Genomic DNA, 21,694 nt, shown 5'->3' with positions numbered 1-21,694 from the left:
GTATTGCAAAAGGATTGGGTAGGTCCAAGATCAGAAAGGGAACCAAATTAGGGGATCTCGTTTCAAAGAGGAACTGTTGTATACCTTTCTCTTCTTCTTATATATGGCATGGACCATATGACACATTTATTAGGCTTATTTAAGAAATGTCTGGGCATGGGGCAAGGTATACCAGGGCTCCTGTCCCCTGAAAATTGTGAGTTCTCTTAAACTGGGTCTGACTTGGGTTAAACAGCCCAACACATTTTAGTTTCTTGAGACGAATGGGCAAACAGCAAACATAGCTTTCTGGTTGTTAGGAAAAAAATCACCAAGGATCTACTGTAAGTTAAGATGCATGGTTTTTTTTCCCCCAAAGATAGAGGTCCCTGCTAGGAGTCTAGTCAGTTATATTCTTGTAGAAATGATATTTCTTGGGCAAGAATATCAAAGTCCAAAAGGAGATGTGTGTGGCTAGAAGCCTCAGTTCCTGAATGAAGATACACTACTAGTTTGTTATAAGCCTTGTTTCCATTTCTTTTATTTTGGTTGCCCAAAATGAGGGAAACTGGAAATCAAGGTTTTCGTAAGATTATCTCCAGCAAGGAGGAAGAGCCTTTTTATCCTGGGCAGATCTTGGCCCTACAGGGACTGAGATTCTTTTATAGAATGCCTCTCAAATCCCTGGCCAAGTTTTCTGACATCTTCCTTGCAAAGCAAATGAAAAGATCCTGTAGTCAAAATGTCAATGAATAAATGAAACAATCTAAGCATGTAAAATCAAATTGTCAAATTTCCTCACATCTCCCCACCCCGTCATTCCAATGCTAGTTTTCCCTCTTTGGATTCATGTCGGTTAGTTCTTGCCGGAAGCCAATTTGATCCTGGAGTTCCAAAAGACATTTCTTCCAAATTGGCTGAAAGCCTTTTCAAATGGAAATTACCTCCTATCCCTTTTCTATCTCCAGACCTTCATAAAAAATGTGCAACTCTTCCCAATCCCATCTCAACCTCCTGTTTTCACCATATGGGATGTGAGGGCTCTGTTCAAAGTGAAGTATTTGTTGATCTGAACAGGCAATCTCTGGAAAGTACTTTGTGTCTGATTTAAAGTAGCCCATCTTCTCATAATTGTGATAGGCTGTGACTTAGTAAGGATTTCAGATTTAAAGTATGGTCTTTTGAAACCCACCATTCCATAGCAGTGGAAGCATTTCTGGGAAATTCAGTAAGTCATCTGGAACTTTACCATGTATGTATGTGTATATATATCTGTATACACACATTTATATATATAAAATATGTATAGATAAATAGATCTGTCTCTTATATAAAGGGTATGTGTATGCATATAGATACACATGTTCATATATACACCCACACACACACCTATACACATGTACACACACATAAAGACTTTGAGTCCCTTTTGTACTCAGTTTCATAACATTAATTCCCACCCTTTTAGAGTGTGGGCAGCAGAGAGTGAACTGCACCATAGCTTCTATTTTATAAACAATGCACTGGTTGGGAGGCAGGAAAAATCTGCCCAGTACTTTTCGGACTCACTTGAATCTCCCAGTACAAAGGCCATTGTAGTTTTTTTAAAGTGTATAAAATAAAAAATAAAATAAAATAACCCAAACCAACACTGTCTACTTCCCTGAAAACAGCTACCTATCTGATTGTCAGGCCAGAGCTAGAGGTGGTACACAAAATCCTGGGGAAGGTGAGTTAGGGGAGAGAGTAATGAGGATATTGATTAGGCATCAAGGTTCCATTATCTTAAAGACAAAACCATAGGCAGCTTATCTTTCAACCCCATATTTTTCATATACGTTTATAAATAAGCTATTACATTAAATACTCAGAAAACCAAAGCCAGAACTTTCCCACAGGACTTCCATAATAATATCTCCTTTCTGACAGTTACTGCCTCACTAGACTTCCAGTAGGTACAAAGAAAATATTGGTGCCGTGTATTTGAAAATTGGACCTTAGTCATCATTAACTAGAAACCTTCCAGGTTCTAAGTCTGGAGTCAAAGAAGATGGGGATGACAAGGTGGATACAATACATAAACATCTCCTGAAAATCCAGGATAGATCTGGGGTAAAGATTTCTCTCCTCCTCTAACTTGGGCCTAGAATCAGAAAAGTATTGTTTTCTCCTCCCCCTGACAAGTGCAACCATCGTCAGCTTATCATTCCTCTTTCTGTTGGGCCACGGCTTCTAGCTCTTGCTCTTGCTCTTGCTCTTGCTCTTGCTCTTGCACATGGTTCTTCTCTCCATTCTTCACAGGGAGGCAGTGGTCATCGCTATTATTACACACATTGCTGTCTCTGGATAAGGCGCATGGGGATGGAGCTGGAAGGGGATCGCTCTTCTCCTCCACAATCACTGCGCCATTGTTTCCATTCACCTGTGGGCGGGCCCGAGCCTGATGAAGCTCCACAGATTTGGAAGTTCCATCTGAAGAGCCCTGTCAAAAACAGGAGATCCTTGATGGAAATGGTTAAACCCAAGCTGGCCGGGCTTCTCCAAGCATGCTCACAAGGTAGCTTGAGAAAGCCTTCAGAAATAGCAGAAAGCAAGTCAGGCCTTCTGATACTGTCCTAAGACCTGCAATCCAGCAGCAATGAAGATATAATGATGACATAACTCACATAGCTTTAAAACGTATTTTTGTTTTGTTTTGAGACAAGGTATCCCTGGCTGTCCTGGAACTCATTCTGTAGACCAGGCTGGCCTCAAACTCACAAAGATGTGCCTGTCTCTGTCTGTCTCCCAAGTGCTGGGATTAAAGGTGTAGGCCACCAAAGCCAGGCAACTTGCTGAAATTTTTATTACATTTAACTAAAAATTAAACTCCTTTCATGAAACAACAAAAGTAAGAAATAGCAAATGTTCAAATGTCTCTTCTGGCCTTTTTATTCAAGTGACTCGTTGAAGAAAGAACTTGAATCTAAGCATTATGAGACAATTATAACATTAGATAAGAACATGTATTTGGAGTTGAAATTCTATTTTAAAAGTTATTCACTTAACTTTGCAAACAAATCCAAATGGCCTTGTGAGTAGCAGTTATTTCAATATGTCAAGCTTTCAGCTCCTTAGTTATAACAGTGAAATTTTCTCCTCACTCTCACATTAATAAAAATGATTAAAAATAACACAAAAAGAACATTAAATAGTTGGATTTATTTATTTATTGTTTCTGTTTCAAGAGAGGGTCTTGATATCTCTGGCTATCCTAGCACTCACAGAGATCTACCTGCCTCTGCCAACTGAGTGCTGGAATTAAAGGTATGCATAACTATTCCTGGCTAATAGTTGGACTTCCTGTTGATTGAGTGAAGCATGGCTGTAAATAGGAGAGTGGATTTTGGATTGGTATCTGATAACAGCTTGGCATACACCTTTAATACCAGCAGGTGGGAGGCAGAGGCTGGTGGATCTCTGTGAGGCCAGCCTTGTCTACATAGATAGTTCTAAGCCAGCTAGGGTTTTATAGTGAGATCCTGTTTCAAAGGAATAAAGAGAAAGGGAGAGAGGAGAGGAGAAAAGGTGGAAAGCAAAAAAGAAAGACAATATCTACCTCTGAACACCACATACATATGCATTCACACCCGCACATATGTGCACATACACACAAATAGGTGAAACCTGGCAATGTAACTCAGTGATAAAGCATTTGCCTAGCATGTGCAAGGCCCTGGGTTCAAGGTCTAGGAACATACACACGGAGGGAGGGAGGGAAGGAGGGAGGGAGGGAGGGAAGGAGGGAGGGAGGGAGGGAGGGAGGGAGGGAGGGAGGGAGGGAGGGAGAGAAGAATAGCAATACTTCCATCTCCCATAAGGCAAGGCAAGTTTTTTAAGTATCTCTGCTGGGCTCTCAAAGCTCAGACAAGCTTTAGACAATGTAGCTGTCGGTGTCACTGTGCTTCCTTCTGGCTGCATGCAGCACAACTATACTAGGTACAGGTCTTCAGGACACTATACTTGGTTTCTATTGTGTGACCTTTCATTCAGATAAAAAGAGCTTCTGCAGCCCTGTGGGAACAATCCAGGGTGACAAATGTTCGCTGAGCACCACAGCAGAGAAGTGGGCACTGAATCGAAAGGCATGAGAACTGCCCCAGGCAGCCAGCTTTCCTGTTTGCCACAATCTCTTATAACTTAGCTAGAAGGGGCAAAAGATGTCAAAGCAGCAGGGTAATGTCAAGAAAGATACTTACTTGTTTATTTCCTTTTTTGTGACCTTTGGATCCTCTACCAGCCTGTTCTTTTCCGTGTCTTTAGCAAGAGGGAGAAAAGGGACCATGAGAACACACGAAGCCCGATTTCCATTTTCACTTGGTTAACTGCTCATCCTGTCTTGTTAATTTAGATGACTTTCTTCAGTATCACCACTGCAAACATCTACTTCTACCATTTCTATGTTGTACTGAATTATTCTGCATTCCTTGTCCTCACCACAAAACCTCTTTTTATCAAGCAGAGCATTTGCTACACATTTGATGAGCTAAAGTTAAAGCTTATTTCAAGTATGAGAGTTGATTAATACATCTTACCTTAACAGAAGGATTCAATAGCTGGGTATTTTCCTAAAGGTACACTAGCTCATAGCAACCCATTCAAGTACATACCCCTTTCCTGGCCCACCGACAGAAACCACTTGCATGCCAAAGGATCCTCGACTTCTGGAAGATCTGCTGCCAGCCCACTGGCCCACCACCATGCCAGCAATTTCCAGTTTTCCTCCTTGGGGTGGGATTGGATGGAGACCTGGTAATTGAAGAATAGCAGGGTGGACAGCAAGTGCAAGATAGAGCAAGAGGTGAAGCGAAAGATCTACACAATCTACCTATTCTTCTTGTCCCCACTTCTCTGTGATCAGACTGTGATAATAACAAAGGAAGTTAATGCAAGGAAGAGGATTGAAGATCTCTCTTTAAATATACTTTAATAACTGGAGTAAAAGTGAATGATTTCTTTCAACTATATATATAGTTGAAAGGCCACATAATAGGAATTTGTATAGAATTTTTTTTCTAGTGCCAAATATATTTTTCCTTTTTTAAAGAATTCAAAATTTTCATCCATGCATATGTGTTTTGATCAAATCCATGTGTTCCTCTCCATTCTAAATCTTCACTCATTCTTCTCATCATTTCACCCTCCCAGGCCCACCTTCTTTAACACACAGATAATCAGACATCAGATAACTCAGGTTAAAGGGATGGAATGGCTGGCTCCTTGGTCTATCAGATTTGACTATACAGAGGGCTGACTCTTATACTGCTCATGTAAGCCCACCCTTGAGCTAAATATAAATGCTGCATTTTGCGACCCTAAAAGACTAAGTTTAACTGCCAGCTTTACTATTTTTAAATAGAGGAGAAACATATATAGAGGAGATGGCACAAGTTCAACAGCAAAGATACACTCACCTGATGACAGGATCTTGCTAGTTCATGTTAAAATATCCCCATTGTTTATCATGTTTCAGAGCTGGGGATGCATAGAGCTAGAGTGCCAGTCTAAAATTTTTAAATTTCTAGGATTGACACCAACCCCAACCACCATATACACACAAACTGTTTCACCAGGAGCAGATTGATTAATATATCAAGATTTGAGTGGCCTAAATCATGCTTTTCTATTCCTTATTAAGCAGAAGCTTGGATATCACCATAATTTATACATGTATCCATGTTCTTGTTTTCTTTACTAAGATGTAATCCTGGGGCTGGAAAGATGGCTCAGCAGTTAAGAGCACTGACTGCTCTTCCGAAGGTACTGAGTTCAATTCCCAGCAACTGCATGGTGGCTCACAACCATATGTAATGGGATCTGATGCCCTCTTCTGGGGTGTCTGAAGACAGCTACAGTGCACTCATAAAAAACGATGTAATCCTTTGATCAAATTTCTTTCCCTGATTTTAGAGCTGAAGGTAGGCAATATATCAGGTCTACCCCCAGAGTGAATGTAGCTACAACAAGCTACTGTCATCTTCTAATACTGATATATACTTCCAATTCTTTTCCTAAAAAGGTTTCCTGCAACTGCTTAAAAGGAATGAATGAACTAGCAGTAAGCATGTTCCAGTTCATATGAATTATAACTATCAAAATAAACAACTGACAAGTGGGAGAATAGGGGGAGGGAAGGGGGCTTGTGTGACTTTCGGGGAGTGGGGGGTCAGAAAAGGGGAAATCATTTGAAATGTAAATAAAAAATATATCTAATGAAATAAAAAAGAAAAAACAAAACAAAACAAACAAACAAACAAACAAAAAACAAGTGACAAGTGATTCTTGGTTTTCCATCAGTCTAGACTGCATGAGTTTAAATGATGAGGATCAAGTCACCGAGAAACAACCCCCTCTATTGAGAATGGACATAGATTTCACTGGGCTTTCTTCTGTAGGATACAACACTTATAGTTACATGTCAAACTATTATACTGTAGTGTGGAATTCAAAGTGATATATACATGAAACTCTTGACTCTGCAACTGGCCGTAAGCTGGAGTGCTGATTATGAGATACGTTCGATGACACCTCATTCTTAGATACTGACCTGCAAACCCTCGACTCCTTGCTTGATGGGGAGGTGGAAATGAGCCCATGGCTCTGGAGTAAAGAGAAACAGGGTAGAGAGAGGGCACCATGGGAGGCATGAACGTAGGTGAGGGAAGCAGAGCAGAAGGTGGCGGATGATTCATGTTGACGCCTTCAAGGATGCTCTGCCTCATCTTTTCCACTTTGCTTGCCAGGTCAGCCTTCAAATGAGGACAGGAATTAGTAATGATTTGAACTTTCCCCATGTTCCACGTACAGTGCTGAGCACTCTAGGCACACTCTCACAATTCTCTTCCCATTGTGGGCATTGAGCCCAGGGGGAAATGCTTCTATATTATAGCCTCAGAAAGCCTGTTTGGCATTGAAGTTCCCACTCTTCACAAGAAACCTACAATACCATAAGATTATAAGCTGACCAGCAGCTTATAAGGAAAACAAATATAACAATAGGGACATCATAAAAGGGTTGACTGCATGACAACAATAGGTTAGATCACTCTTTTAAGAGAAAGGTAACAAAATTAGGTAATAGAGAAAAGAAAAAGAATCCTAGACACTTACACCTTTTAACCTTTTAACCTCTCTCACGCTCAGAACTGGAGACCCTTAGCTCTGATGAGGCTATGTGCATATACCTAGTTCTAGAGGTTGGTAACTTTCTGGAACTTTGTGGGCCACACTGTGTCTGCCACAACTCCTCTTCTCTGCCATCCTAGCATGAATGAAGTCATAGATATGTAAATGAATGAATGTGGCCATGTTGCAATACAATGCTATTTATAAAGAAGAGGGGGCAGGATGGGAGTGATTTTCTGACCCTTCAGTCCCTCAGCTCACTCCCCACTAGATACACTACCAGTAAGGCTCCCTTTCTCCTGCTGTTTTTTTCCTTTCCCAAGGTTATACTGTTAAACCTACCCTATCATCTCCTTATCATTTGCTTCTATTTCTAATCCACCTTAAACCTCCCCCAGAAATATCACTTAGAAAAGTGACTTACAGTGTTTGTCAATAAGGAGAAATGATATTCCAAGAATTCCAGGAAGGGCATATAATACAATGTATGTGGGAATTCCATGGAGAAGAAATACTCTCAGTAAGGAAAAAGTTATAAAAACTTTAAGTGGGGAAAAAAAAACATGACTCTCTAACATATGCTTTTGTAATAGACATATATTAGATTATAGGTATTGGGGGCCATGTTGATTACATTTAGCTTAAGTCAGACACTCTGTCTCACTCCTGTTCCCTACTGAACAAGTGTTTTAGCTCTAGCCCCACTTCCATGCCTACAAATTTGTTCCCATACCAGATCAGGGTGTGTACTGGTACCTGGCCATCACAGAGTTCAACCAGTGATACTCGCTCTCGGCCTGCTTTAATGAGTTTGCTCTGGAACAGCTTGCCATCAAAGTAAATCCAGGGGCAGCAGTGCTCCCAAGGGACTGGCTGGCCACATGCATCATTAGCAAACAGAGCTGTGTCGACCCCACTCATGAACAGGGCAGCAAGCTGGATCCCTCGAGCATCCAGTTTCTCAATCTAAAACCATTACAGAGAAAAATATTAAGAAACTACAAGGAAAAAAAGAAAGAAATGAAAAACTTTATGTCTAAAACAACCTAAAATCTGTGGCCTCATATGTTTGGTTGTAGTTAAGATGCAGATGCCCTAAAATATTGTATAAAGTGAGCTTTAGGAAATGTTTGTAAGGTATCTATGGAACATAAATGCAGTCATAATTAGATTTGGCTCCTATCCCAAGATACCTCATTGTGTATATGTAAATATTAAAAAGCCTGAAAAAAATCTAAAATCTGAAATATGTCTGGTCAATTCTGTACATTTCAGATAAGGGGTACCTAACCTAGATTGTCATTGGTTAACACTTATTATTTCTGTCATGTTGACTATTCCAGTTAAATTAGAACATGCTGGGATGGCAGGATGGTTCTGTGGGTTCGATCCCCAGGTCATCCACATGGTAGAAGGAAAGAACCATCTCATACAAGTTGTCCTCTGACCTCCACATGGACTTCGTGGCACAATACACCCCCTGCACTGCACCCACAAATAAATAAATAATAAATGTACAATAGTTTTTTTTTTAATGGTCTTACTCTATAACTTCGGCTTGTCTCACAGTCGTCGTAATACTCATGCCTCAGTTCCCTGAGTATTGGGATTACAGTCATGAGCTGCCATACATATAGCTTTTCAACACTTGAGTGCATAAGTAGCTTTTATGTACACCTTTCCCTGAGATGATTTAGAGGATACTCATTTTGTCCACCAAATTTGAAAATTTCAAAAAATGAAAACCAAAAGAATACTCAATACTGATGATAGTATAATGAGATAAATGGGAAATCTTAGTCTATTGCAACTAAGTAATATATATCAAGAACTCCGAAAATATTTACATTTGTCAACTCAGAAAGTTTACTTTTAAGAATCAGTTCTAGAAAGTGATGGTGCATGGACTGAGGAGGCTAAGGCGGGAGTTCAAGGCCAGCCTGATCCAAGATAATATATCTTATCTCAAATCATCCAAGTCAGCAAACAAGCTTTCTTCTTCCAAGTATGATAGAGTACAGCTACAGTCCCACTCAAAAGTCCTACTCTGAGGTGACAGGATCACCTGAGGCCTAGGAGTTTAAGCTTAGCCTGGGTAATGTAGCACACTACATTTGTCTTAGGGTGTTGGATTTTTCTTTGTTGCTTTAACTTAAATTATGATGCTGCAAATCTTTTTCTCCTTTTTGTCTGGTGTTTCTGATTGAAGCCCCCATCAAAATTTGGTCATTAACATGCTCAACCATCAAAGAAAGATAGCATAAAAAAACTTATTATTGTATGGTGCTGGACAGATGTCTCTGCAGTTAAGAGCACTTGCTGTTTTGTAGATGACAAATGTAATGGTTCTTTTGATAGGAAATATATTTCTGAATCCTAGACCAGCTCTTCATGCCAAATTACACCCAGAAGAGGACTTGAAACTGTATCAGCGTTTCTGTTGAGCCATCTGATATGACAGCCTTAAATAACACTACCACCAGTTTTAACTTGTTTTTATGTGTGTTAATATTTTACCCCTGTGAATATTTATACACTGTGTGACTGTCTAGTGCCTCCAGAAGTCAGAAGAGATAACTGGATCCCCTAGAACCAGAGTTATAGATAATAAGCTACCCCGTGGGTGCTGAAAATTATGATGTTGTAAATCTTTCTCTCTTTTTTTCTGGTGTTTCTGATTGAACCAAAGTCTCTTGCATAATAGCCAGGTACTCTACCACTGGGCTGCGGCCCAACTTCAAGTCTATTCTATTATTTTGTTTGACATCACCAGATACTACAGGCTGGTCTCAAATTATTTTCCTTGCTGCCTCAGGTTTTAAACACATGTCACCCCGCTTAGCTTGTCCTCTCCATCTCAGAATTGTCCCTCTGACAATTCTAGTATCAAAGTACTAAACTATCTGTGCTGATTAGTTTTTTTTTCCCCCATCAACTTGACACATACTAGAATCATATGAGATGAAGGAATGTCAATTAAGAAATTGCCTTCATCAGACTGGTCTGTGGATGAGCCTTAGGGCATTCTCTTGATTAATGATTGTTGTGTGAGCAAGCTATGAGGGAGAAGCCAGTAAGCAGCACTCTTCCAGTGCCTGTGCTTTGGTTCCTGCCCCCAGGTTCCTGCCTTGAGTTCCAGCTCTGGCTCCCCTCAGTGATGAACTATAAAGTATGAGCTGAAATAAAACTTTTCCTGCCCCAAGTTGGCATTTATCAGTGTTTTGTCACAGCACATTAAATTCTGCAAACTATTATACTACTTTCCATCTTCAGCTTCAGGTGCCTGCTATCACATCTGGCTTGATTTTATAAGCCTTACTGGATTTTTTCAACCCTAGGGCTGGGATACTAGAGAGATTAAACAAGAGAAAGCAAGCTCACTGTGGAGGCAAGGTGACCAACTCTTCAGGCTCCTGCTACTATGACTTTATGGCCATGACAGATTGCATCTTCAAACTGAGCTAGAATAAATAATTTTGTCATAGCAATGAAAAAATTAATAAAAACAGGCCTCAAACTTGCATATCTACTAAAACCAGGGAAGGGATGTCTTGCATTAATGGCTAGTATTTAGAGAGTAGGATATATTTAAAATATACAAGAGACTGTTCTGTTTTATGCACATTACTTTATTATCTTTACAGTGCCATTAGTAATGACATGGAAGGTAAAAAAGCCAAGTAACCTGGACAGTATCATTTGGATAGGAGGCAATGACACCAAGACTGAGACACAAGGCAATCTATGTTTACAGTCCACTACTATCTTCTATTGTTTTCAGTTCAGGGTGTATCTATTTTCTTTATGCTTTTCTATTTTTCTCCCAGTTTTTACTATTGTAGAGGGATTTTAATCCATCAATTTGACTAGTCTTGCTGGAATAGAGACATGCCCTCTGGTGGTCTGAATATGTTTGGCCCAGGGAGTGGCACTATGAGGAGGTGTGGCCTTGTTGGAGGAAGTGTGTCACTGTGGAGGTGGGCTCTAAGACCCTCGTCCTAACTACCTGGAAGCCAGTCTGCTCTTGTTAGTTTTCATAATAAGAGGAAGAATTCTCAGCTCCTCCTGTACCATGCCTACCTGGAAGCTGCCAGGCTTCTGCCTTCATAATAATGGTCAAAAACTCTGAACCTGTAAGCCAGCCCCAATTAAATGCTGTCCTTTATAAAGAGTAGCCTTAGTCATGATGTCTGTTCACAGCAGTAAAATCCAAACTAAGATATACCCTTACCATATGCCTTTAATCCCAAACAATGAAGGTAAAATTAGTTTGTAGAAGGAAGTACCCATGTTTGAAACTGATGTATACGGTTCCTCCGAAAACTGGGCACCTCGCTTCCAGAAGATCCTACTATACCACTCCTGGGCATATACCCAGAAGATTCCCCACCATGTAATAAGGATACATGCTCTACTATGGTCATAGCAGCCCTATTTATAATTGCCAGATGCTGGAAAGAACCCAGGTATCCCTCAACAGAAGAGTGGATGCAAAAAATGTGGTATATCTACACAATGGAGTACTATTCAGCCATTAGAAACAATGAATTCATGAAATTCTTAGGCAAATGGATAGAGCTGGAGAACATCATACTAAGTGAGGTAACCCAGTCTCAAAAGATCAATCATGGTATGCACTCACTGATAAGTGGATATTAACCTAGAAACTTTGAATACCCAGGACATAATCCACACATCAAATGAGGTACAAGAAGAAAGGAGGAGTGGCCCCTTGTTCTGGAAAGACTCAGTGAAGAAGTAGAGGGCAAAACCAGAACGGGGAAGTGGGAAGGGTTGGGTAGGAAAACAGGGGGAGGGAAGGGGGCTGATGGGACTTTCGGGGAGTGGGGGTCTAGAAAAAGGGGAAATCATTTGAAATGTAAATAAAAATATATCGAATAAAAAATAAATAAAAAATAAAACAAAACAAAAAAAGAAAGAAAGTGATGTATAATTGATTGGCAGACAAAGTGATGAATCAGAGAAAGATTTGACAGAACAGAATATGCTCCACTCTCACAAAAATAGAGGAAAAAGCAATGCAGTGAGAGGGAGGGAGAGAGAGGGAGAGAGAAGGCAGTTCTCCTGGGACAGTTGTACAAAGACAGGTTGCAGAGTGAGAACAAGCTAGACACAGGTATAGACAGAATGAGCCAGAGAATGAGAAGGAGCTAGAAGATTAGAACGGATTGCTAGCATTAGTTTGTGGCTAAAGAGAGCCATTCAGGAGAAGCTCAGAAAAGGCAGATTGAATCAGGACTTTTGCATCTGAACAGCTGAGTTGAACCAGCCAGAAATCTGAAAGTGCTGGTAATGGTAAGCTTATTCAGTAGCAAGTCTCAGAAGCTGAAAACATTTTAGGTCTGGATTAGATTGTACAGAGGCTGGAAGCTTCCAGGACTAGGTCTAGGTTGGCAGATAGGAGGCAGTGAACCTCAGAGTGTACCAGAGATTACATCAGGAGAATAAAGATACTATTACACACTACCATTTATTAAGTGTATGTGTTGGGAGCACAAGCAGTGATGAAATGGCTTGGCAGATAAAGGCCCTTGTACACAAGACTCATCACCCGAATTTGATCACTGTCTCTTCCAAGGTAGCAGGAGAGAAGTGACTGCTGAGAGGTGTCATCTGACCTCCACATGTATACTGTAATTCACACACACCTACAATCACACACTAACTAACTAACTAAATAATAGGAAATAGATATTTACACAGATAAGTAGGGACACTAAGGTCCCTGCAACCTATCTTATAAGTGCCAATCTTACCATGGTTTACAAGCCTTGTAAAATATCTATCTTTTCTGAGTATTATGATTCATCATTATGGGGGTGGGAGGATATAGTAGGCATCCCTTGATTTTATTAACAGAATGATCTATTTGGCTAAGGTAAATAAAACACTTACCTATAGCATTATTCTTTCCCTAGCTCCAAAAGGAAAAGGACTTAAATTAGCTCTATGAGCTTGGAAGAATGTGAGCATGATCGGATACACCTATAATCTCAGCACTTGGGAAGTAGAAGCTAAAGGATCAGGAGTTCAAGGTCACTAGACAGTGGTGGCGCACACCTGTAATCCCTGAACTCTATAAAGCAGAGGCAGGCAGATTTCTAAGTTCGAGGCCAGCCTGGTCTACAGAGTGAGTTCCAGGACAGCCAGGGCTATACAGAGAAACCCTGTCTCCAAAAAACCAAATTCAAAAAAAAAAAAAAAAAGAAAGAAAGAAAGAAAGAAAGAAAGAAAGAAAGAAAGAAAAGAAAGAAAGAAAAGAAAAGAAAAGAAAAAGAGTTCGAGGTCCTCTTTCCTTATACAGAGAGTTTAGGCCCAGCCTGAGACTCTGTCTCAAAACAAAACAAAACAAAACAACAAAACACATAAATCAAATCAAAAATAAAAACGGAGGGAAAATAATTTAAATGAAGGTAGAACCAATCACCTTGAGTTCTTGGAGCTGATCTGGTTCATAAAGCTGGGTAGACACTGCCTGTGCAAGGAAGGTGTCAAGTTCGTGGCGATGCAGGATTCGGCCACCAGGCCACTGAACCATGTATCTAGAAACAAAAACATCATTATTTGATCACAGTTCCCATGATTCATGTCCCACACACTAAGAACCTAAAGTGGTGCCAAGCATTATAGCACACACCTGTAATTCTATTATTTAGGAGAAAAAGAGGAGGATAGAGAGTTCCAGGCTAGCCTGGGCATTATAGCAAGACACTATCAGAAATAATAACAAGAATGAGGGCTGGAGATGTACCTCGGAAAAGAGAACTTTCCTAGAATGCACACACACACACACACACACACACACACACACACACACACACACACAAACCTCCATAAACTTGCCAGGAATCAAACTCTGGGTTAATTTATAGTGATTCCAAATCTGAGTGGCAGAGGAGATAGACATGAACAACATTGACAATGTAGTGTGGTATGCAAAGAAAAAATGCACAGAGTTCTATGAGAACACAGAAGAGTCCAATGGACAAGGAAGTCACCTGAAAAAACTCATCAGGAGCAGAGTTTCAAGGGGATTGTATAATTTAATGAGACACAAGGCAGGAATAAAGCATCCTATTTTATTCTAGGGAAGAATAATATGGAGGCATGATTTGGCAAAGATGCACCTGACTTGATATTGCTGAATGATAGTGGGTAAAATTATAAAGTCAGCCACTATATCATAGTCTCCAAATAAGATTATGTAAATCTTTGTCCCTGAATTGTAGGACGACATTTAAGGACTATCAGCAGGAGAGTGATACTGGTATACATATCAGTTGAGGTGACTGAATCTGTGGCCAAAAATGGACTAAATGAAGGTATAACAGTGAGGATGAAGACGTTTGGGGATAAGATTAAGAGCTGTCAGCATATAAACCCACAAGTCTTGGTCATAGGAATTTCTTTTCCCACAGTGCTAGGGACAGAATCCAGGACTACATGCATGCTAGGCAAATGCCTTGCCACTCCCAACCCTTAGCCACAGGTTTTATAGGACAGTGAAGAGAAGGGGAGAACCCAAGACCCCAAGAATTTTGGCTTGTGAAGATGGCTGGAAGACATGGCGCCATTTTTAAAGATAAGACATCTAATTAAGTACCTATTCATGAGTATTTGAACTGACTGTCCATGAACTGAATATGTCTTACTATTATAGATACTGTGAATGAAGAGACAAATGGAAAAAAACCCTACAAATATATTAGTATAAAATACGTACTTAGCTCCTTTAAGGTACATAAGACAATGGACATGGACAACTTCTAGTCTAGAGTTGTTCTAGACATTGGGAATTTGGCATTTAAAGCAAGGGATGGCTGGAGCAACATATGGGATCAATTCCTGGAGACTCTAGCTTAATTACTGCAGCCACTTGGAATCCAGAAAGCTCTCTGAACTTCTGTCCTCCATTGTGGAAAGAAACAGTATAATCATCCCTACCACCAATACTTTTTCTTCAAACTCAAATTCCTTTGAATTTTACAATGATTCTGGAATGGCAGGAATGAACAAGTCCCGTGACTTGTTTAGCAATTATATTCTAAATAACTAGGATATGTAGGTAGGAACTCTGTAACCAACAAACTTCTCTTTGCCTAGAACATTCTGTACAGTTTTTTTCTGCTCATTGTTCACTTGGGAAATTTATTCATACTTTATAACCTATTTTATACTTTCTGGTACTATGTTATTTAGCACATAATTCATAGTTCATATCTTTGCCAAAGTGTTTTTTAACCAATACTTTTTTGTCTTGAAGACTATTTTTTATAATTTCTTAATTTAGCTTTACTTGAGCGTTTATTTCAAGCCTTTTATCTTAGTTTCTTAGCAAAGGTGAAGAAAATACATCAAAAATGTTGCCATCAAGCTATGACATAGAAAGTATAAATAAAAGATATTTAAAATTATAGACTGTGTGAGTAACAGAATAAAGTTTAAATGTTTTACTAATTATCCACAATGAAAATTTATTCAAGTGTCTATGTGAATTACCAGGAAGTCTAGGACCTTGTGTGTTCTTGATGATCTTTGTTTATTATTTCTCCTTTATCATGAACCTTGGTATAGAGTACGTATTGGTAAATATTTATTGGAAGAGTATCAATCAGGTCATGCTAAAACAAATGAAGAAAACAACAACACTTAACCAAAACAGAGCTTCCAAAGCAAAATTATTTGAATTATATACATCTTGAATATTATAAAAGAAAAAATGACCTAAAGGAGTCAACTGTGAGAGAGAGGCAAGCTCACAGAAAGTCTAATACAATTCGCAGGGCATGATCATGCAAGTTGTTCTGAATGCTCACTAAATGTATCTAGAGAATCAAAGACAGTTCTATAGAGGAGGAATTAACTTACTTTATTAGGGATTAGACATTTTTGCTTGGTTTGATTTATACTCCAAAGTTAATCTGAATTCTTAGCATAAAGTATAGCACAGTAGATGCTCAATAAATATTTGCTGAATAAGTCACTGTCAGCATACAGTATACAGCATATGCTAAGCTCCATTCCTGAATCAGTCTGCTATTCAACGAGTGTTGAATAAATTATGAGATGCAGTGTAGGGCCTAATAAGTCAATGGGGTGCAAGGATAGAAGAAATAATAATTATTATTAAATCCATCAATATTTAGGGTTGTTAATCATGCACTATTTTCTAAACTATATTATTCTACTGAGGATGATTATCTCTGCCAAAACTGAATCATGGAGGCTGGTGAGTTGGTTCAGTGGTAAAGATGGCTTGCTGTTCTTGTGGAGGACTTGGGCTTGGTTCCTAGCACTCACAACGTGTCTAACGACTGTCTGCAAAATCAGTTCCAGAGGATTCAATGCCCTCTTTTGGCCTCCATGGGTACCTCATGCACATGATGCATAGACATATATGCTGGCAAAACACCCATACACATAAACTAAAAATATATAAATATAAAAATAATAAAAAAACTATACCATGAAAACTTATCATTTTCAGCAATAAGATAGCAAGCATTTTTACTATTACATAATTATATATAATACATGCAACTATTGTATATTCTATTACAATTTTAGTAAGCTATAGTTTACATATATATAGTAAATGCCTGTGATATCGTAGGCACATTGATAGAGCTGTTATTTTTATAGAATATAATGGCAAAGATTACATACTTTGGAGGCTGACTTCCTTGGTATTGAGATTCTAATACTTGGTGACTCTAGGCAACTGCCTTAACCTCTGGAAGATTTAGTTTTCTCATCTCTAGAATTGGGCTAGTACTGTCTACCTGTGAAAAGGTTCTTTTTATTTGGTGAAACTCTTATTTAGATACTAAATTTTTATACACACAATCACTTGTTACTAGCCTATTAATTTTGTGTTTATTTGTGTCAAGCTAATACCACACTGACTTAAATTTAACAAATGATTTAATAATTGGAAAGTTTTTCCTTTTATACCACTTCTACTTTTAATTTTATGTAATATTAACAATTTTGTTCTGATTCTAAACTTTAATGTTCTTTCTGAGTCAGAAAAATGTAAAAGTCTGGGACCAAATGGTAGAATACTTGGGAAGGAGGAGGTTTGATCCCTAACACTGCAAAACAGAAAAATGTAAAGAGGTATAGCCTTAGTTGTACAGACCAATACAGCACAAAAAAACTTAAGTGGCCTTTCAAGGGATAATACTTTTAATGCTGATAAAGTCCATATTTTCTCTTCTGAATCATTTTTAATGCAAGTCTAAGAACTCTTTACCTAGCACCAGATCCCAGATGCGCCCTGCTCCCCTTTCCTTCTGTAGTTAGATAATGTTGAGTTTATGAGGCTTTAAGTCACAGTCCATTTTTTCTGACTACAGAGTTATCTAATTGCTCTAGCACGAATTGTTGAAAAAACTTCAGTCTAGTGAACTGCTTCTTTTTTTGTCCATATCAATTGAGTATATTAGTGTGAACACATATTCTTGAGTTCTTTGTTCCACAAAGTAATCCTTAGCAAATAGCTCTGTGTCTTAGACACTTATAAAAAACCTCCAGTTTGTATTTCCCTCCTTTTTTCAAAATTGTTTTAGTAATTAAACGTCAGTGTCTTTTTTTCCAAGATAGGGTTGGACTATGTGCTCAAGCTAGCCTTGAACAGGCATAGGTTCCTTCTACTTTTGTTGAGTAGCTAGGAATAAGGATCTGTGCCAACATATCCATTCAACTTTAACTTTTAATATAAATCTTAGAATAAGTTCATTGAATCTAATAAACAATTCATGAAAGCTATGGATTGAGGAGATGACATCTTTATAATAGTAAGACTTCCATTACATGAAGTTTCCATCTACTTAATATCTCTGACTTTTTTCATGAACATATAGCATAATAATTATTTGAAGTGCTGGGGGTTGAACTCAGGTCCTCATATGCATGCACCCACTCTACAATTGACCATCCCTAAGCATAAAGATTTTAAGGCTGATTCATGATCTGGCCTGTTAGCAGTAGTTTGACTTAATTGCTACATATTTTTTCATTGATGGACATACCTCAGTACGTTTATCCACTTACCAGTTGATAGATAATTAGGTTCTTTGAGCATTTTGGCTATTATGATTAATACTTCCATTAATATTCAAGTCTTTCTGTGGGCATATCTTTTCAGTGCTCTTGGAGCGATAGCTAGGAGTGAAATGAATGAGTCATCTGATACATACATATTTAATTTTTTAAGAAAATAATAAATTTGGGGCTGAAGAGATGCTTCTGAGGGTAAGGTGTTTGTGGTTCTTCCAGAGGACCCAAGTTCAGTTCCTAGCCCCCACATTAGGTAGGTTAGAACTACCTGTAACTCCAGCTCCAGGAAATGATGCCCTCTTCTGGCCTCCACAGGCATCTGTACATACATGGCACATACTCATAAATATATAGACAGACAGACAGACACACACACACATATACACACACAACAAAACTCTGAAAAAAATCTTAAGGAAAAAGAAAATGGCAAACCAAATGGAGATGTACCTCACTGTTAAAGCTTAACTGTAGGTCAATCTGTGTTTTTGTTTGTTTGTTTTTAAAAAATAACATTTAATTTAAAATAAGAAAATGATAAACTGTCTCAAAAGTAGCTATACTTCCTATACTTTTTCAACGTTTAAAATTTTTGCTATGATCTCTTTAATTATAATTATTCTGACTGAGTGAAGTAGTATCTGCTATTATCAATTTTCCCCCACAAACTTCTGGAAATCTTAGAGTAATATGCAAAAACAAAAGAACGATAAATAGGGAAAGAAGAATCAAGCTGTCTATGTTTTCAGGGGTATTATCTCATATTTAAAAGATCCTAGAGAATCCATCAGATCTGATAAGCAATTTAAGGAATACAAAAATAAAAAACAAAAAAACAATAGCCTACACACCGGTGAAAAACAAACTTGCTGAGAAAAAAAATCACAAAAATAAACTAATATCAAAAACAAAACAGAAGAAAACCACATCACATGGAAAATGTAACTGATCAGTGATTTTCAATCTTCCTAACACTGCGACCCTTTAATATGGTTCCTCATGTTGTGGTAAGCTCCAATTATAAAATTATTTCATTGGTACTTTGAAACTGTAATTTTGCTACTATTATGAATTGCAATGCAAGTATATGAAATGCAGGATTCCTAATATGTGACTTCTGTGAAAGGGTCATTTGATCCCCAAAGAGGTCATGACCCACAAGTTGAGAACCAGCGGAATAGATGAAAGGATTCTACAATAATAATTATAACACTCTGAAGAAAGATGACAGACTATGAAAGGGTCCTCCTATGTCCATACATAAGATGAGTTAATATTGTTAAACCTAAATACTAATGAAATTCACCTGTAGATTCAACACAATCCCCCCCCCATTAAAATACCAACACCTTTCTTTCTCACAGAACTAGAAAAATAATCCTCAAAATCATATGGAAGCAGAAAAGACCCAGAATACGAAGAAAAAAAGCACATCCAAAATTATCATAACACCCAATTTCAAATTATACTACAGATCCATAGAAACAACGAAAATCATGGCATTGACACAAAATAGGCATGTGTAGTAATGGAACAGAAATAGAGGGCCATGCATATACCCAAACTGTCAGGAATAAGAATCTTGGCAAAAGTGACAAAAGCATATACCAGAAGCCAGAATCAACAAATGGTAGTTAGAAAACTAGATGATCCCATGTAGAAGACTAAAACTGTGTCACTCTCTTGTTCTATGTAAACCTCTAACCAAACCCTAACACATAACATAAAACTGCAACTTCCAAACTACAAGTGGAAAACAGAAGAAATACTTTAAGATGTTGGCACAGGTGACAATTTTCTGAATAGGATGCCCATAGCTCAGTGAAAGAGCAAATATAGACAATAGGATTGCATCAAATTCAAAATGTCTGCATAACAAAGGAGAGGATATAATGTACATGTTCATATTCACAGCAACAATGTTTACAAATCAAGTTGTAGGGTGGGTTTAGGTACCCATCAGTGCATGAGTAAATAAAATGTGCTGTTTATACGGCAAAGTATGATTCAGCCTCAAAGAATGAAATTATATCATTTGTAGGGAAATTAATGAAACTGGGAGTTATAATATTATTTGTAGAGTTTAGTTATTTGAGTACTTGTTATATATTTGCTCAGATCTATTTGTTCTAGAGTTAATTTTAGTAATTTGTGACTTTCTACTAATTGCCAATTTTATCTATCACAATTTGTTTGCATATTATTCCTCATACTTAATTTTTTCAAAGCTGTAAGTAGTGTCCCTTTATCATTCTTAATTTCAGGTTTTTTCTAAGTCAGGGCAGGGGGATTACAAGAGACAGTATTAGGGGTATGATCCAAATACATTATATTTGAAAATGACAATGAGGCCCCTTATGTATAATTAATATATCCAGTAAAACAAACTTAGCAAAATTGTGTTTCATTTAACTTTAATCTTTTGGTATTCTTATTTCATTTATAGATGATCCAGGTTTAGTAGTTTCCTGCTTTCTGATTCTTTGGGTTTACTTAGTTTGTGGTGCTGGGGAGATTCAGGACCTCACACTACATGTCAGGCATTACCGTTGCTTCTGATGCCCTTTAACTACCCCCTTAACTACTGGGCTCATGCAGCAATGCTCCCTCAGCTTCCTAAACAGCTGGGACCAGCAATGTGTAAAGCTCCAATTTTAGGTATTTTTCTACTTTAATATACAAAATTAGGTCATTGGTTTGAGGATTCTCTTCTTTTATATGAAAAGAGTACAGGTATATATTTATCAGCATTATTTTAGATGTGCCTCATAAATTATCATGTTGCCATTTTGTTCTTATTCATCTCTATTCTCTAATTTCCTTTGTGGTTTCTCCTATGACTCATTATGTACGACCCTCAAGTTCAATTTTCATATATTTGTGCCATTTTTTCAGATTTACTTTCATGAATTACCCCTAATTTGCAGTTGCCATAGACCATATTTTGAATAACTCTAGCCTTTCTACATTCATCATGTCTTGTTCTGCAAGCTAACATATTGTCTGTTAAACACAATGTTCCAGGTACACATAAAAATGTATACTATGATAGTGCTGGGTAGGGTATTCTATACATAACTGGTAGCCTGGTTCATTGTATAGTTCAGGACTTTTACGTTTGTTAGTTTTTCTTCAACCACTTTTTGAAAATAACACACTGCACCCTGTATTTAATTATCTTGTGTGTGAACTTGGGGACTGAACTGAGTGAGCCATCTCAATTGTTATTCTTAAAATTGTCCGTTTATATTTTTTTCTTTCTTCCTTTTGTTTTTGTTTGTTTGTTTGTTATGAGATAGAAGTTTTCTATGTACAGCCCTGGCTGTCCTGGAACTCACTCTGTAGACCAGGCTGGCCTTGAACTCACAGAGATCCACCTGCCTCTCTGCCTCCAGAGTGCTGGGACGAAAGACACACACTACCATTGAACGGATCCAACAGTGTACTAAACCATTCTCTAGGTCAGAGC

The 21,694-nt window shown here is 38.2% G+C and overlaps 1 protein-coding gene across 2 annotated transcripts in view; it reads right to left on the bottom strand.

The window, feature by feature from the left end:
- The window catches only part of Fam120c (family with sequence similarity 120C), a 117,722-nt gene continuing 96,028 nt past the window's right edge, over positions 1-21,694 (bottom strand). Inside the window, exons 11-16 of one of the 2 annotated variants that reach the window (XM_052170955.1) lie at positions 13,592-13,706; positions 7,900-8,109; positions 6,566-6,767; positions 4,629-4,767; positions 4,218-4,275; positions 1-2,461 (exon numbers count right to left, since the gene is read on the bottom strand). In XM_052170955.1, coding sequence (XP_052026915.1) covers positions 2,183-2,461; positions 4,218-4,275; positions 4,629-4,767; positions 6,566-6,767; positions 7,900-8,109; positions 13,592-13,706 — 1,003 coding nt within the window. In that variant the 3' untranslated portion in view covers positions 1-2,182. The remainder of the gene's footprint in view (positions 2,462-4,217; positions 4,276-4,628; positions 4,768-6,565; positions 6,768-7,899; positions 8,110-13,591; positions 13,707-21,694) is intronic. The other variant, XM_052170956.1, reaches the window with a different exon arrangement.

Source organism: Apodemus sylvaticus, chromosome X, assembly GCF_947179515.1.
Source record: "Apodemus sylvaticus chromosome X, mApoSyl1.1, whole genome shotgun sequence".
NCBI lineage: Eukaryota > Metazoa > Chordata > Mammalia > Rodentia > Muridae > Apodemus > Apodemus sylvaticus.
This window is presented reverse-complemented; position numbering and strand designations above follow the sequence as displayed.